At 47.6% G+C, this 18,327-nt stretch overlaps 1 protein-coding gene across 9 annotated transcripts in view; it reads left to right on the forward strand.

Annotated features, from left to right (window-relative positions):
• The window catches only part of LOC149334672 (calsenilin-like), a 461,575-nt gene that overhangs the window by 363,418 nt on the left and 79,830 nt on the right, over positions 1 to 18,327 (forward strand). Inside the window, exons 1-2 of one of the 9 annotated variants that reach the window (XM_089555281.1) lie at positions 15,639 to 15,901; positions 16,749 to 17,488. The exons of 5 other annotated variants lie outside the window; for them this stretch is intronic. In XM_089555281.1, the coding sequence (XP_089411407.1) occupies positions 17,428 to 17,488 (61 nt within the window). In that variant the 5' untranslated portion in view covers positions 15,639 to 15,901; positions 16,749 to 17,427. 3 more of the 9 variants (XM_089555278.1, XM_089555285.1, XM_089555282.1) reach the window with 3 other exon arrangements.

Below are 18,327 nucleotides of genomic sequence, written 5' to 3' on the forward strand. Positions count from 1 at the left end.
TCTCCGTGTATTTGAAAATTTATATCCTTTTGCTTCTCTTCTTGAGTTCTTTGTTAAGCATCTTACTCTCACAACGCTGTGTATATTTTTTTTTACTATGCTAGCTTGCTTTATTGTGCTTACTTTATTAAGATCGTTCAACTTATGCCCTTCCTGTTATAATACTATATGGGAATGACAGAATGTACCAATAAGTAAATAAATACAACCGCAAATTAAGCAGGGGATTAGTCCTTAAGATATCTAGATCCGCTTGCTGGCTGTTAACTGAGGAGCCACAAAGACAGCGGTGACAGACTCGCATAAACCGGAATTGCAAAAGCCCCATTTTCGCGTATTCTACATAACAGTGTGCCTTCTGCCACAGGGCATTTATTTCCTTCTAATTAGATCGAGCCACCCAAGCGTATCAGCCAACAGCGTTAAAGGCCACTGTTTATGCTGCGCACATCACGCCCCAGTGAGTTCCCTTCATTTCACGGCATGCACAGGAGAGCATGTCAAGGGGCCCGCTCTGCGTCACACTTAAAGAACAAGCGCCAAAATCTCGCTGGTTCTACACTGAGGTAATGACGCAATGCCAGAGGCCCGTCATGCAGTCCGCGGTTTGGCAACACTGAACGGTGACCGTGAAGTGGTCACGGAGTTACCCACCTTTCTTCGTGCTCTTTTTCGCTGTGCGCTTAATTTTAGCGGCGTAGGTTTCGGATTACTGGTTTCCGCAGCGTTTGCAGCGGTGGGAGCTCTTGTACACTGTGGCCTACCCGCACCGCTGCCGGTGTCCGCGCCCTTCGCTTCTCTGCGCCCGGTTTCCGCCCCTGCGCGCTTGCCTTGGTCGTTAAATATATTGCTACAGTCCCTCCTTTTTGCCACCGACCTTTTATGCGCAAAGCGTTCTGCGCTACGGGGTCCGCGCCCTTCTCATTTCTGCCCACGTCGTCGACGGCCGGAGTAGATGAGCAGCGGGTAGTGGCTGTCGATAATTGGGCGGTTTCGGTCACTCGCCCAGAGTGCGTCGGTCCGCGCCCAGAGACGAGTCACCACAGCTTGCGTCCCGAACAGAAGCTGGATGCGGTGACCTGCCATCTGGCTGGGCCATTCTTTGAGTGAGATCCGCGACGTTGGCGAACGACTCCGCTTGCAAGTGCGCCGGTCCGAGAGAAGCTTCGCGCCAGCGGCGCCGCTATGCATTGCGCCTTGGGCGGTAAAGGAAGCCAGTGTTCACCTGCCAAAAGCATCGACGTGGTGCCAGGTGAGATACGACTCCAGCGAATGACCGGTGGCCACTCCGGCGAGCAGAAGCGTCCATCTTCGGACGTAAGAAAAGGGAGCTTTGATCCATTATAGAAAGATGGCCGAAAGCAAAAGATATACCTGTATTGTAGAAAAAAGTGAGTTCTACATGGCTAGAACAATTTACTATTGTAAATGTTGCAGTTAACAATGAAATGCTGTTGCTAATCGTGCTACGTGTAAGGATTGCATTGGTGCCATGGTATTAAGGAACGCGTGCGACTAAACAGAGTTTTGACGAATTTGACTAAACGACGAGTTTGACGAGTTTTGACTAAACACCTGTGTTTCGGAACACCGGCTGTTGTTTCCGGAAGAAATGTGCTTGGTCAGGGCTTGTAATACGAAGGCAAGATAACCGCTGGTCCTCAAGGGTAACGGAGTGGATTCTAAGAGAAAGCAAGCGTAGCAGGGGGCGGCAGAAAGTTAGGTGGGCGGATGAGTTTAAAAAGTTTGCGGGAATACGGTGGCCGCAGCGTGCGAGGGACAGAGATATTTGGAGAGACATGGGAGAGGCCTTTGTCCTGCAGTGGGCGTAGTCAGGCTGTTTATGATGATGATGACTGTGAATAGAACGGTCAACAACATTACAATTCAATGCCACTATCTGTATGCACTCAACTGGCACATCTGTGTACAAACCCATTTATTTTATCCTTGTTGCGCTGATGGTCACCGGCATATAAGTCGGTAGAAAATTTCGACGAGAAGAATGTCAAAAGGCGGTGGCACAAGTAACACAAAGAAAGAGCGAGAGAAAAAAACGTGTGCAGTGATCCATTCGAATCATAATCATCTACATTCGCATGACTGCGCCCACTGCAGGCCAAAAGCCTTTCACACATCTCCAACCAACCCTGTGCCAGCAGCGGCCACCCTATCCCTGCTAACTTCCTAATCTCATCTGTTTCTTTCTGCCGCCGCCTACTACGCTTGCCTTCTCCTGGCGTCCAGTTTGAATGGCAGTCGATTACCTTGCCTTCGCATTACATGCCTGCCGAAAACCATTTCTTCTCCTTGATTCCGTCTAGGATGTCATTAAAACGCGTTTGTTCCCTCACCCACTCTGCCTTCTTCTTGTCTCTCATGCACCGATAATTTTTCTTTCCATAGCACGCTGTGTTTGTTGTCCTTAGCTTGAGCTGAACCCTTTTCGTTAGCCTCCATGTTTCTGCCCCACAGGTGAGTACCGGTTAGACACAGCTGTTGTATACCTTTCGCATGACGGATAATGGCTAACTGCATTCATGATGTGAGTGAACCTGCCGAATGGGCGCCACACGATTCTTATTCATCTAGACATTTCCCTGTCGTGATGCGGATCTGCGGTCACTACATCTCGTAAGTAGACGTATTTCCTTACCCCGTCCAGCGCCCCGGTACTAGTCTTAAACTATTGTTACCTTTAGAGACTGTTTAACACTTCTGGACATTGATTTTTAGTCCCGCCGTTCAGCATTGCCTCTATATGTCACTAATCATGCTTTGCAATTCATGCTCTGAGTTGTCGCTATCCTTTCTAAGAATCCTACCGCCTTTTTCTACTGCACACTTCGGAATGATATCTGTGAGGTTACCGTTTATTCCTCGAACATTAAGGTCGTCGTTCTTGGATAAAGCTGAATATCAGTTCTGCAGCGAGGTCCTAATTATATACTTTCCTTCTGACAGCTTACTGCTGATGGGCTTCTTCCTCGCGAGTTTCTTGCGCTCCCTCTTGAAGTCTCTATCCCGCCGTGAAGTCGCTTTGGCACGTAGCAGCACAGGGAAATGTGTTGCTAAGTAAATCGCGCTTATGTTTCGGAGTCATACAGCCTGCTTCATTACAGTATATATGCCCCGACGTGGTGGCTCAGTGGTTACGGCGCTCGGCTGCTGACCCGAAAGGCGCGGGTTCGATCCCGGCAGCGGCGGCTGAATTTCTTGCAGGCGAATTTCTAGAGGCCCGTGTGCTGTGCTATGTCAGTGTACGTTAAAGAACCCCAGGCGGTCGAGATTTCCGGAGCCCTTCACTACGGCGTCTCTCATAGCCTCAGTCGCTTTGGGACGTTAAACCCCAATAAACCAAATCCTTACAGGATATATACCAAGTCACGGCCAGAACATCTAGTACAGACCTTTTTTTTTTTTCAATCTTAAAGCAGCAATGGATAGAAACCTACGTTCGAAATGATTGCGCATTGCAGGTAGAAATCTAGGCACGTGCCGCTTTTGAGTGTGTTCCACTTCAGCTGTGGAACTGACTGCACAGCCTACCTACGAAAGATCGATTCAGCGGCCGATTTTACCGGTCCATCACTTACGCTCTTTTTCTTGTATGCGGCGAGAATATTCGGAAATACGAAAAACAACAAAAAGAAGAAAGAGAGAAAGGAAACTACTATCTGCTGGCGTGTTTCTAAGGACGAAGAACGTCGATTTCTGTACGTCAGTACTGATGCCAGAAGAATTACGCGCATTGTGGTTTCGTGGCGGGGCATGGAGCAGTTCCTGCGAAACCTATACGGTGCTCCAACATGCATCGCCGCCACAAGCCGCTTTCAGGGCCGAACCGCGACCACGTCAAGTGCGTTTTTTAGCGCTTTTTGGGATATTCTTAGGCTATGCCAGTCACTTCCGTCCCTGATAACGTCTGAAATATTGTTCGCATCATGATCTACTTCACCGCTTGGATTCCACTGAGGGGAAAAAATTGTTGCTCATTTCACTACACATTTCTATCAATAGAAAGTTGGGCAAAACGGGACACTTGCTTTCTATTTTTTTATTTCCAGGGATGCAAAAAAAAAGAAACAAATACTACAATCCTTTTTTCTGCTGTCCGGGAATCCCGTTCAGTAACAAGAAAAAGGCTAGCTAAAGGCTAGCCTTAAATAAGCTCCTTAGATAATTATGTTGAAAGGCCGCCGCGGTGGCTGAGCGGTTATGGTGCTCGCTGCTGGCCGAAAAGACGCGGGTTCGATCCCGGCCGCGGCGGCTAGAATTTCTTTGGAGGAGAAATTCTAGAGGCCCGTGTACTGTGCGATGTCAGTGCACGTTAAAGACCCCAGGTGGTCGAAATTTCCGGAGCCCTCCACTACGGCGTCTCTCATAGCCTTAGTCGCTTTGGGACGTTAAACCCCATAAATCAAATCAAATCAATCAAATTATGTTGAAAGAAAGTACCGTAAAGCTGCATATGGCCAGACATAGTTTTTGATGCTTGATCTCTGTAATTAATTGCTCTTGTTTAGACGAATTAAGGAGCGAAAAAAACGCACCCAAAAGACAGAAGGCATTCAAGGTTCTGTTCATGTCTCCTCTTCCTCAAATGTCACCGCTTCGCGCACTTAGGCGTGCGTTTCCAGACACCCTTAGAGCATGGGGGGTAGCGGTCTTGTTCACGAAGGAGACGCCCTGGACTCAGCGTGGCAAGCTCAGGCAGTGACCAGCTACAAGAACGCATCACGAGCTAGTTGGTTTTTCATCACACGTAAACTGCAGAAACTTCACGAAGGACGCGCCTGTGTATCGTCTCCCCTTTCTGCATCCTTCGTGAAGTTTGCGCTGTTTTCGTGTGAGAGACCAGCTACCAGATTGCAAGGGGTTTGATCATTTGGTGCCCAGCTTTCGCCGGTCGCAAGCCAGAGAATCGGTCGGAGCCACAGGTTCACACACAAAACAAACTTCATACAGCAAAGAGGCGATACAGAGGATTTCACATTCTCTCGTACGTTCCTATATGAAGTGATGCAAAATAGAATGCAACTCGTGCAAAGTAACACTCGACAGAGATTGCAATAAAAAAAAAAACTATTGCTCCTCAAGTGTACTAACACAAGAGAGGCAAACAAACAAAACACAATTTGTTCACCGGGCACTGCGACAGACCGAAGAGGAGAGGTTCATGATGGGGCTGTCCCTCAGGTTGGCGTACGCTGCCTCGTTGGTCCGCGGCTGTGGCTGGGCAAGTGGTGTTGTCCCTGGAGTCGAGCGGGCGCGCTTCTCCGAAGCTTGAACGGCGGCTCGGGCTGACAGACAGCGGTCAGCGCCCTTCATTTATAGGCAATGCCGCGTCTGTTCGTTCTTGGCCAAGGCAGGCGCGCACATACCCACAGTATCAGCTGTGTTATTTCGTCCTCCTCCTCGCGCCTGGCGCGCGTCCCCATTGGTGAGGCGCGGCAACTGGCTTAGAGTTGCTTCGAGATCATTCTTTTGTTGCACCGCCGCCATCGCGCGAGTGAAGGGGCAGAGGGCATCACTTAGCACACTCAAGGCTACTCCCTCTCCGTCAGCCTTGAGTAGAAACGACTCAAACATTCTGGAAGAATCGACGACGTGCGCTGACGTAATTCATTGGCGCCGCGCCAGAGATTGATGGTGTTGAGGGCAGCAATACATCCAAGGTTAGACGCTCTCCGGGATTTCCTTCTCCCCTGTTCTAGTGGCGCATGCTGACGAGATCGCTTCTGAGCGGCGCTGGTTTTTCGAAAATCCGCGGAATTTTGTGACATCAAGCGCCCAGGGAAAAACGATACACTGCACTGCGAAAATGAGACGCCCTGCTGATATTATTGCAGTACTCAATATTGCTGTGATTTCCCATGAGATTCTCACCAAGAGCAGAAAGACCAGTTTGTTTTGTCTGCATGACAAGCACTGCATGCACAGAGAACCCGTCACTTTTTTGTTCAGTGTCCAACTACAGCTGCGGAGGTTTCGGATCCCAGCGATGGCATGTATATGTTTTTCTTGTGCTTTACAATGAACTATCTTCAAGCGCAAGAGAGGAATAAGCCTGGCTAGTTGGTACATTCTTTAAAAAACAGCGCCGCAGACGGGACCAAGAAGAGAAGACACAAACACAGGCGCTGGCTGTCAGCTGAAAGAAATTTATTGAAGCAACGGCAATATGTAGAAACCCATACCTCGCCCACATGATAAAAAAACATGAAAACATTAAAACTAGGTGATAAGTTTCTTCGCAATCAGCCATCGAGAAATATGATCTCTTTTCACGTTAATAGAAGGAGTGCTGACGGGCTTCTCTCCTTGTTGATGAATGGCATACGCTTCAAATAATTCACGTTCAAGCTGGTTCTTGTAGTGTTTAAGAACCTTTGTCCTGTCCCAAATGGTAGTGCACTGACCAGTCGTCATGTGTTCACGTAAGTTCTTTCTTGTGCCGTCTTTAATATCTCTCTTGTGCTCTCAGAGCCTGCCATTCAAAGAGCGCCCAGTTTGCCCAATACATGATGATGCACACGATAATAGAATATCGTAGACGACTTCCTTTGCACCGTCAAGGAAAGATTTTTCAGGTTTCTTCCCAGACTGTTTTGCCTGGGATGCTTGTCTGGTTTGTGTCGTACAGTACCGAAGAAGGTGGGCTCCAGAAAGTCGCTCGTCTTTAGCCATTTTCCCGATTGCCAAAAGCTGTTTCGAACTTTTTCTCTGCTCGCGAAAACTCAATTCCATCAGTATTGAGCTCAAATGGAATCCACACGTGAAGGTAATTTGAGCTAACATCCGATTTATCTGAATGTATAGTGAAATGTTACGTCAAGCTAAATGACTGATTTTTGCATTTGGCCCATCTCCCGTTCTAGCCTACTCTCCCCGGAGCCCCTGTTGCGCAGCGAACGCTAGCAGAGCTAAAATAGCCAAACTATCAAATTTTACTGAACCCAACCTAATGCAGTTAAGTTCAATGCACGAATAAAAAAAATGACCGGGCAATTCAACGTATAACGCTAACGTTCATCTCAGTTGGCACTGTGCCGCGTGATTGACTTTGCGACAGGCATTTCTTACAGTAAAATTAGGTCAAAAATTGGAGCTTGAGTTCAAAAATAAGGAAGCAGATGGCATCCGTAGAGATGGAAACCAAGATAAACTGCTCTCAACTTGGTATGTTTCAAACACTACCTAGACATCTCTTTCTGTTAACACTGCGGAAACAAATTAGCAAGCGTAAGCGATCTAAGGTGTTTAAAGGGCGGCAGAGCGTCTGAAAGCGGTCAGGACCACGTCCTCTTTCTTTCTGGCCAGCTTGGTTTTTCGCTTGGTTTTTGTTGCGAAAGCAACACTACGCTAGTCGCCGAGTCATTTCGCACAGCCGAGGAAAGGCCATACTGTGCATGTGCATGCGCAGCGACGTCACACGGCGCACAGCTGGCGCGCCGCCGCCGTCGCTGCGCGGGTGACTCGGAGGTGCCGCCGCCGCGCTCGCCAGTTGCGCATGCGCAGTAGCGGCGCACAGCCGGCGTGCCGGGGCCTCCGCCGCTGCCGCGCGCTCTTCATCACCTCTCTCTCTCTCTCCTCGTTGCTTTCGCACTCCTCCGGGTTTAACCAGAGCTAAACTACTGCCAATATTTTCTTGCATGAGAAGTAGGTTTAATGCACTTTCAATTTCTTTTCTATTCTGTGTATCATGCCTGCTTACCAGAAAATATAAATGCTGATGGGGCGCCTGTGACAGCCCACTTAATTCTGCCTTAACAGCGAAGAAAACACTCTTCCAACGGCCAACACAGCCGTTCTTCTCAGGAGTTCAAGGCTGTTTAGTGAAGTGGTTGCGCACTCAATGCACGTACAAGCACTGAAGCCGTCGCAAGGGCTGTGTGCCAAGTGGTCCACGCGCCCGGAGCGCTCTTCTTATTCGCCTCGGCTTCCTCCAGAGTTGAATTCTGCGTCGGTTCGCAAATAGAGAACGCGCTCCCGGCGCGAGGAATACACCCACAGAGCAGGGCGAGTGACACGCGCAGGTCATAAAGCACTACGCCCCCACGTGGCAAACTGTGCGCTTTCCTCGGGAGGAGAGGCGTCTAGTCTCTTCGCTCCGTGAGAATAGGAGCCCGCTTGGCTGCCAGAGAAGAACCAATGAACGTAACACACTTACAGTAAGTTCCTCGAAAGACAAGAAGAACTGGATCCGGACGGCGAAACGTATTCAAAAAGGAAAACGGATCCTAACTGCGCAAAAGCTGCTGGAGGTTTCCCGCCGCATCAAGGCTTGACCAACACGGATGCCTCTAGCACAGACGAGGGAGGGCTACGCTGGCCATCCAGAAGGCGAAAGACGGGTGCTCAAGCCTAGTTCTTCTTCTCTCCTAGTTGGGGAAAGCCATCCCTGCGCGCAGCAAGGTTGAATGGACGGTGAGGTTTCACTTCCTGTCTCTCTTCTTCATCGCGGCTACATCATAACAGCAGAAGGAAGGCAGAAAGCTGATCATGTTGGTATAGATTCATAATGGATACTAAAGCGCAAAAAGATTTTGGGTGGAAAAACAGCGCGAAAGGGACAGTGGACAAAAATGAAGGAAACCACACGGACGAGCGCTGATTTACAACTGTTTTTTATTCAGAAAAAAACGACATTTATAGTTAAAAAAAGTCACATGACCTGACGTCGTCCGTGCACATGCCCAGAGTACAACAGTCTAAGAACTACATCATGAGTCAATAATAAATGCTTTACAACACAATTTCAGAACACCGTGACTAAAGGAAAAAACATGTAAGGCGTGTTGTAAGGAAATCGTGTTGTAAGGCGTTTATGATTGACTCATGATGTAGTTCTTATACTGTTGTTCTCTGGGCATGTGCGCGGACGACGTCAGGTCATGTGACCGCGGTCGCTCTGTGGTTATGGTGCTCGGCTGCTGACCCCAAAGACGCGGGTTCGATCCCGGCCGCGGTGGTCGAATTTCAATGGAGGTGAAATTCTAGAGGCCCATGGGCTGTGCGATGTCAGTGCACGTTAAAGATCCCCAGGTGGTCGAAATTTCCGGAGTCCTCCACTACGGCGTCTCTTATAGCCTTAGTCACTTTGGGACGTTAAACCCCGATAAACCAAACCAATCATGTGACTTTTTTTAACTATAAATGTCTGTTTTTCTTAATCAAAAATAGTTGCGAGTCAGCGCTCGTCCGTGTGGTTTCCTTCGTCTTCCGTCCTTTCGCGCTGTTTATCCACACAAAATGAACGTATACCAACTCGCCCAATTTTCCATTCTACTCAGCGCAAAAAGACGAGCACACGGAAGAAAAGACACACACAAGCGCTTATCCTGTGTCGCCTTCCTTCGTGTGCTCGTCTTTTTGCGCTTTAGAATCCATTATGAATCGTAACAGCAGCTGACTGATTTTAGATGCCTGTCCTTTCCGATTGAATTAAGAAATTTCTTTGCTAAGCTGTTAGAATAGTCTTCTGGCGGGCTAGTTGTGTACGTATGTTCACGCTCAGTGTGTACGTTTGTTTCTGTCTCTGTCCGTGTTTTCTTCGCGCAGTTTAACCATGAACAATAAGCTGTTAGCGACATTCCATATCGAAATGGACATATCCAGACGGAATGTTTTCGAAGTCACGCAATAGAGAGAGAGAGAAAGGGGAAGAAGGAAGGCAGAGATGTTAACCAGATGGGTGTCCCGGTTGGCGACCCTGCATAAATGACAACAGATCGTTCTAGATTGCTTTCAACTGCGTGCCTTTCGGATCTACGCCATTTATCTGTGTGTATATATTGCGGTCCTTGACAATAAAATTTAGTTGCGAGACAGCGCTTACTTTGTCTTCCTTGCAGTGTCTTTCGTCTCTTCGCGCTGAATTTTCCGCCAAAATGAACTACATCTTACTCGCCAAATTCACCGTACTTCTGTATCGATGATATGGTAAAACTAGACGACGACTGCGAGTTCGTTATTTACGCAGACTACCGTACCGTTTTTTTTTTTTTACTCTGGGAAAAACATGATGGAATGTGAAACAAGGGCACGCGCTTTTTCCTTAAAACTGCAAAATTGGTGTAAAAACAATTCGCTGATTCCGAACGAATCGAAAACAAAATGCGTACTATTTCGTGCCCGCGGCTCGTCAGATGATGTTCCGAAGACCATTGTCCTGGGACCTTATATAGTAGCTGTAGGCAAATGTGCCAAATCACTTGGCGTGATCTTTTCGGCAGATATGTCGAGGAATGATCACATTAACTACCTTTCGTCAAAATTAAGCGGGGCTGTGGGAATTACAAACTGGTGCCACCATTTCCTTCCAACTGGATTAAAATGAGTGATTTATTACGCTCTTCTCCATTCCGCCATGCGGTATTGTGTTCTAGTATGAGAACACTATTGCAACGAATATGCTGAAAATTTCGGTCCTCCAGAAACAAGCCGTCCGCGCTGTCCTACTGTACAGCTGCGTTGGAATCTTGTAATCCTGTCACAGGACAAGCGGTCCTGCGCACAGTACGCTTTTTCATGCACATAAGATCATTAAGGCGCAAAATAAGCGCTTGCATAAATTACTTTGCACATACAAAAAGGCCATTAAAGGAACCTAGATTTATTTTTACATTTAGCGCAACTAAATAATCCTCTGCGTAGCTACTGTTTCGTAATCAAAGCCATTGGCTGGTTCTATAATCACGAACTAATTACGTTAACATGATGACTCAACATACATGACCAACACTGTTACTTTAGTAATGGGATGCATTGCAATTTGATACTATTTGATTGATACAACTATACCACAAACGTATTACCGAACAGTTCATATAAAGATCGGTTACTGGCATAATTTACACTGTAATGAAGTAATATGCCATGTTTGTTTCTAGTTCCAGTATTTTTTGCTCATGTACGTTTTCTTTTTGCGATGTGTGTTTTGCATGTTAATGCGTCGTTCGTCACTGCTGATGGCTGACTGGAGCATAGTCAAGCCTCAAGAAGGCGGCTTTTTCTTCAGTCGTCTTTTTACGCTCAATTTTTCATGCGAAAATAAAAATTGATTGTTGGCGACAGGTTGCTCGGGAAGAGCCATAGCAGTATCAGAATTTCAACCAATGGCAGCACCTGCGGTATAAATAAGGGGAGGGGCGCATCGCTTAACGGCTGCACCACTGCACAAGTAGTTTGTTGTATGAGTACTCCAAGGGCTCTATGAATGTAGAGATGGGCTATTCCGCATTGACGTCATCGCATCATACTTTTAGGCGGACCTCAGCTGTCATCATTATCATCATCAGCCTGAATACACCCACTGCAGAGCAAAGGCCTCTCCCATGTCTCTCCAAATAAACCTGTCCTTCGGCAGTTGCGGCCACCGTATCCCCGCAAAACTTCTTAATCTCTTCCGCCCACCTAACTTTCTGCGCCCCCTGATACGTTTGCCTTCTCTTGGAATCCACTCCGTTACCCTTAAGGACCAGCGGTTATCTTGCCTTCGCATTACAGGCCCTGCCCAAGCCCACTTCTTCCTCTTGATTTCGACCAGGATGTCATTAACCCCCGCTTGTTCTCTCACCCACTCCGCCCTCTTCCGATCTCTTAACGTTACACCTATCATTTTCCTTTCCGTAGCTCTCTGCGTTGTCCTTAAATTAACCTGAACCCTCTCTGTTAGCGTCCCCGTTTCTGCCCCACGGGTGAGTACCGGTAAGATACCGCTGTTGTATACTTTTCTTTTGAGGGATACTGACCTCAGCTGTGCACTACAGTTTTTGCTTGTTGTGCTCCTTTCTCGCTACCTTTGCTTGTTTGACCAGTGCGCTCCTTCTCGGAAAGATAATGGCGGAACACGCGGTGTAGCCCCTACTTCTCAACTTCTATGATGGAACTCTGAGTGAAGCAGGGAGTGGCGGGCATAGCCGAGACGCCGGTTCTTCACCACAAAATGACAATGAATAAAAGGGCTCAGTGCAACTTTGCTTCTCCGCTCCCACAGGCCTCGCGCTTTCAGATGGAAAGAGATAGGGTAGGCAAATCCCAGCTCCTTCCTTCTCTAACCGTGCTCTCCCCTGCTGTGCAGCTTCGTTCGAATCTTTTAATCCCGTCACAAAACAAACGGTGATGCGCGAAAAAGCAAACAATAAGCATCTTGCTGCGTAATAAGATCCTCAGTGGCGACGAGAAAAAAGGCGTTGCCCTTTTGCTAGTTTTTCGCACCGCACTGCGGTGGGCGGTGATTACAGACCTCACTCTTCGCTCCGCGGTCTTTTGCCAGTTTCTGGTGCACTTTTCAGGGCACCCCGCAGTGTTTTATAAACGACCCTAGCCCTGGATTCGTACACCTGCCCCCTCTTTTCGGCAAGGCGCTCGGAGAGAGGTTGGCATGCGCCGGCGGCTTAGGCCTCGGTGGGTTGAGACAGGCGGGGAGAAATCAAGAATTCTGGGAGGAGAAGCAGGGAGCAAATTGCGACAGCGGCTAAGTGTGGGAGCACGGCAGCGAAATGCCCGCAGTCGTGGCGGTGTCTACCCGGTTGCACGGCGAGGCAGTCCGTCTTTCCTGCGCGCGAACCAATGCTTCCTGTTTCCAAGCACTTCGCTGAAGCACCACGAATATATCTTAATGTGTGTTTCTATCTTACACAACATAAATACTATTCCATAAGCAAGCGCTCCGCTTTGAACAGCACATCCCGCTCTTTACGACCCGCTGGTTTGGTTTGGTTTATTGGGATATACGTCCCAACACGACCCGAAAAGTTAAAGTTTCGTTGGTTTATAGGGTTTAACGTTCCAAAGCGACTGAGGCTATGAGGGACGCCGTAGTAAAGGGCTCCAGAAATTTTGACCACCTGGGGTTCTTTAACGTGCACTGACATCGCACAGTACACGGGCGTCTGGAATTTAGCCTCCATAGAAATTCGACCGCCGCAGCCGGGATCGAACCCGCGTCTTTCGGGCCTGCAGCCGAGAACCATAACCACGGAGCCACCGCCGCGGGGTCACCAAATTTAAGATATTTCGTCAGTACAAATTATGCTCCTTGTTTCTTTTGTGACAATTTTTTTTTATACCGGGCTGATAACTGAAGCGTCGTGCCCTACCATCATCTCGAAAGACAGTAGTCTCGAAAAGCAACCACAGACACGAATATAGTACCCGTAGAATTTGTACTGGCTTGCGCGGGCTCGTCATCGTCATCATTAACATAGCCTGACTGCACCCAGTGCAGGGCAAAAGCCTCTTCGATGTCTCTCCAATGAACCCTGTCCTTTGCCAGCTGGAGCTACCGTCTCCCGCAAACTTCTTGATCTCATCCGCCCACCTAACGTTTGGCGCCCCCCGTTACGCTTGCCGTCTCTTGGAGTGCACTCCGTTACACCTAAGGACCGGTGGTTATCTTGCCTCCGCTTTAAGATAGAGCTTTTATATACGTTTGTCTTGAAGGGTATTGGTAAATTGGCGTTCATGACCTGAGACAACATGCGATGAGCGCTCCACCCTATTCTTATTCTTCTAGTTGTTTCCCTTTGATCATCCAGATCAGCGGTCACTACACCCTAAATAGACATATTCTCTTACTACTTCCAGCAATTCGCCACCACTTGCGAACTGCTGTTCTCTTACTGGACCGTTGAACATTAGTTTGGTTTTCTGCATGTTAATTTTTAGACCCACCGTTCTGCTATGCTTATCTAACTCATTGATAATGCTTTGCAGTTCATGTCCTGAGTGACTTAGCGAGACAATGCCATCGGCGAACCGCAGAGTACTCAGGTATTCTTCATTAACTCTTTTTCCCAACTGCTCCGAATCCAGGCCTCGGAACACCTCCTGTAAACAGGCAGTGAATAGGATTGGCGATATCCTGTCTCCTTATCTGACACCCTTCCTAATTCGAATTTTATTGATGATTTTAGGAAGTAATGTGGAAGCTGTGCAGTAGTTGTAGGGTTTGCTTGTATAATTTTAAGGGTGGAAGAAAAATAGTTAAAGCTATATTAGATATCATCAGAGAGATGGAATTTTTTTTTGTACCTGCATTGCTATCATAGGTGGGGATAAGATTCAATATTTTGTATCTATTTTTTTTGCTTTCTTCATTTGTATTTAATTCGCAATTTTCAATTTTATGGTTTCGATATTTCCCTCTTAGCGTCTAATGCCTTGTGGGACTGAAATGGTTAAGCCCCATCTGAGGCTGTGTTTTAATATTTGAGCCCATCATGCTTACACCGATAACATGTCTAGTGAGCGCTGGTACCAGTAATATTTACTGATAATATTGGGACGTCGGTTCCAAAGTTGTTCTAGCAAAACACCAGCGAGAAAAGGAAGAGAAGGCACACACACACTCTGGCGCCAGACTTGCATCTGGTTTCTTCCATCTTCACCCACGTACTTGAAGCCATTCTCTAGCGCAAGTGCGCACGCAAATAAAAAAAGAAAACGTTTGGTTGACAATCCATCCCCGATAAAAAGCGCCACTCTGTGATAAGGAAAGGCAGATTGCTTATGCGACACCAGGCATTATCTTTATTTAAAGTTATTCAATGAGTTCTGGCTAGTGCCTGGTATTCCCCCTTGTCTGCTAATAACGCTTCTGCGGTGAAACAAATGCGAACATTTGCACATTTGCTTATTCAGTACCCCATCACGAAGTTTTAGAAGCAGTGCCCGAATTAATCGAGAGTAAGGGGGTTGTTGTCTCGGTTCTTGCACCTCATTGGTGTATCTAAGGTTGACTATTGTACAGCACGACGACAACAGTGTTGTAAACAAACAACGAATATGTATAGGTTCGAGTCTTGCGCCTGTGCTGTGTAACATCTTCTTGTCAAAATTTGACTCAGCCCTGCGGGAGACACTTCCCGGCACGCATGCTGTAGGATTTTTTTGATATGTTGAAAAGTTTTTCACCATCTGAAAGTTATTATCAACTCAGCAGATAACTGTTGTTGCAGAGCAGATTTAAAATGTTTTTTTCCGCCTTTCTTAAGATCATGGCTTCTGCCAAAAACTTACCCTCTTACAAGACAAATAGGTCCCTTGAATTACAATGAAAGTTCTTATCTTGGAAAGGGAATGGAAAGAGATGCTCGTTAGACACAAATAAACGAATCCAAGAGTCACCGAATCAAAGGAGCATAGCGGATATCTTTCTTTTTAGTTTTTTCAATTGAATACCAATAACAGCTGAAGAAAAAACTACCCCATGTCGCTGTGGGATCTTAACGAACGACCTCCAAATTTTACGATCGGTGCTCTTCCAAACCGGTAAAACACCGTATTCTACTCAGCACTGGAAAAGACTCAGATTCTGCACCGCAAAAAAAAAAAAGAAAGTAAAATCAGAAAAAGATCTACTTTTATGCTTGTATTGATCTCAATACTCTTTGGACCGTGCTTCTACTTGTGGTCGCCTCCACAATTTTAATATTTTCATGTCCGTAAGAATCACATCGAGTACAGGCACCGTTTACCACGCGTAACACAAGGCTGGAAAGCACGGAGCAAAGGCGAAGACGCCCGCTCCGCTCGCTCGGAACTCACCCCCGACGAAATTGGTGCGCGCTTCTCGGAGGGAGGGGGAAGGGGGCCGACTTCTGGCAGAAGCCCAGTGGCGGCCCGCGACGGCGGACGCGGCCTGCGCTCTTCGGAACCCACAAAGCGCTCGGGTCCCTCCGCCGAATTCAGTTGACGAGTGGGCGGCCGACCGGATGATGAGCCGTGGATCCTACGAACTAACCGATGGTCGCGCGTCACAGAAGCTGCAGAAGAAGCAACCTGAAATCCTCGAACGCTCTCTGCAACACATCTGCATTTCCAGTGTTTCTTGGCGCTTGACAGGGATGTGACCTACCCGCGGACGGTACAACTTCCAAGCAAGGAAAAGGCGGTGAGCACTATACCTTGGCCAAGCGTACTGTTTGGTGTGATAAGTCTCCATTATGAAAGTTCGGATTGAACTCCCGCCATCCAGTTCTCGTCTGCTGCAGTGCGGTTAAGTTGGCGAAGCATCAAGAAATAGGCGCTACCATGCGCAGTTCAAACGACACGCCAAGCACTGCTTGAAAATTTGTTACTTTAGTTCATCTGAGTGTCTCACTGTTCCTGAGCATACCACAAAGAAATCTGATTGGATGGCACAACGTGGAAATCGGCCTTTATCTATAATTGCTTTCGAGAACTGGCCGTTATGAGGTCAGAACAAACGGTAACCACACTCCTCTCACGGTAGACCTGAGACCTCATGGACCGAAGCATCGATGAAATGAATCTGCACCAGGACCACAATCCTCATCTTCGTTTCCAGCAGCAAGTCAGCTGTATTCGAGCAGAGCGCCGCAAAAAGCGGATATACTAATTAGCATATTAGTTCGCTAAGCGGCAACCAGCTCACTTTGGAGCGAGTAGCAACGCTTCACATGCACGGTTCGTCTGCAGATTGACCTAGAGGCCACAGGAAGTGCATATCTTAGATGTTCGTGAGAAATCCTTCTCTACTACACGCCTGTTCCCCCAACAAGCAACTTTGCGAATTATCTTTGTGGCAGTTGCTTCTTTTTATCGAAGCACATTTTCTGCTTTTCGAGAATTTTCTCAGAAGCATAGTAAGATATGCATTCAGGGCTATTCGACCCTTGTGCCGCTCGTGCCAAAGAGACGACTTGCACTTTCTGTTGCCTGTTCTAAATGACATTTACTTCTGCCATTCGTTTCCTCTTTCCCAACTGACAACAAAGGGAGCAATCACAAGCGGCTCTCGGCAGGCACTGGAGGGAATGTGAGATCAGAGTGGCCAACTACGTTCCGTCTACTACCGCCAACCTTCGACGCAGCCCACTTCCCCTTGTGCGACCGTTCGCCAACGACCGCGGCATTTTGTGGGACTGTTTCCACGACAACGCTTCGCGCAGTGGCCTTCGTGATGTGGGGCTTCAAGCACTTGCAGCCGTGTTACTGGTCTCAATGACAGCCCACCACGCCAGCCGGTACAAACAACGCCACTTTCGATAGCTCATCGCCCCGACGCACACCTCTGCGAGTTATCGACGTTTCCAACACGACCAGGAAAAAAAAATGCGCAGTGTTTTTTTGGAGACCACAAAGAGTATCTTCTGGACTCGCTCATGTAGAGGGATGAAGGATGGGTGAAGTTATGACTTCTACATATGCTCACTCTGTGTTTATGAGCCAGCAATGAATCACTGGAACTGCTGCTAGAAAGCACACAACTTAATAATCTCATGTTGCGTTGATGCCTCAGTCAACGCCTGCGCAGAGTACAGCCGACAAGGCGAGCAGCGGACGCCCGCATAGAGTTGCTGGCGCAAAGAAACGGAGAACTTGCTCGTAGACTAGTTTTACTGGGTGGTAATTCGTCTCTGAAAGTGCACACCCGAGGCGTGCAGCTATATCACCATGTTCGCCAGTGGAGCACGAAAGGCGATTGAAACGATCGGCTACAGGAACAAGAAAAAAGGTGAGCGAATGGGAGCTTCCACATTGTTTAGCGCCGTTCACTTGGTTCTGAATATCGCAGCTTCATTAGTTTGCTAATGGAAGGACGTCCAAACATTAAACTCACTGAGAAAGAAAAAATAATGATCTCAAACATATTGAAGAAGCATATTGTTACGCCAACAATGACGAGCCAAAGAGAAAAATGGTACAAGAGACCATCCTAAAGAAGCTAGGAATTCCAGCGCCAGCGGCGATTATCGCCGGAAACGGGAGATGCATACTCAACTAGCGCGCGCAATTTAAACACGTCTAGGATTTTCGGTGTCCCCTTGCCACGGTTAGTTGGTGGTTAACGATATAGTACTAAAAATTGCATTTGGCCTTTGAGCGTATTTCCTTTGTGACTTTCTCCGTTTTCAGCATACTGACTATGCCACCCTTTTGGACAGGAGAAACGCATGCTAATTTTGCGTGACCGTTTCCACTCCGCACCCCCTGTTTAATTATGCCAATGGACGTGTTTCGTGATATTTTGACTCCTCTGTATCCCTTCCCTAACATTCTCGCACCACACTGCGAGTGAGCTCTGGTTCTCTTGTTTCATGCGCTGTTTACTTTCCGCTTACGCAGCAAAGTCACATAGCTAAAACCCTTTGACAGTGCGCTTGGTGTGCTTCACGCTGTCCAAGTACCGCCAGATTCACATAGCCATGCAGCCATGCATAATGGAAGGCTAAAACAGTTTTAGTTGTTGCCAAAAAGCTGCGCGAAGACAACGGGACAAGAAGAGGTACAGAGACGCACACACAAAGCGCAGAAATTCCAACTGACTTTATTTCGTAAAGACAGGGCACTCAT

This window comes from Amblyomma mixtum, chromosome 8, assembly GCF_055824585.1.
Source record: "Amblyomma mixtum isolate Tamu chromosome 8, ASM5582458v1, whole genome shotgun sequence".
NCBI lineage: Eukaryota > Metazoa > Arthropoda > Arachnida > Ixodida > Ixodidae > Amblyomma > Amblyomma mixtum.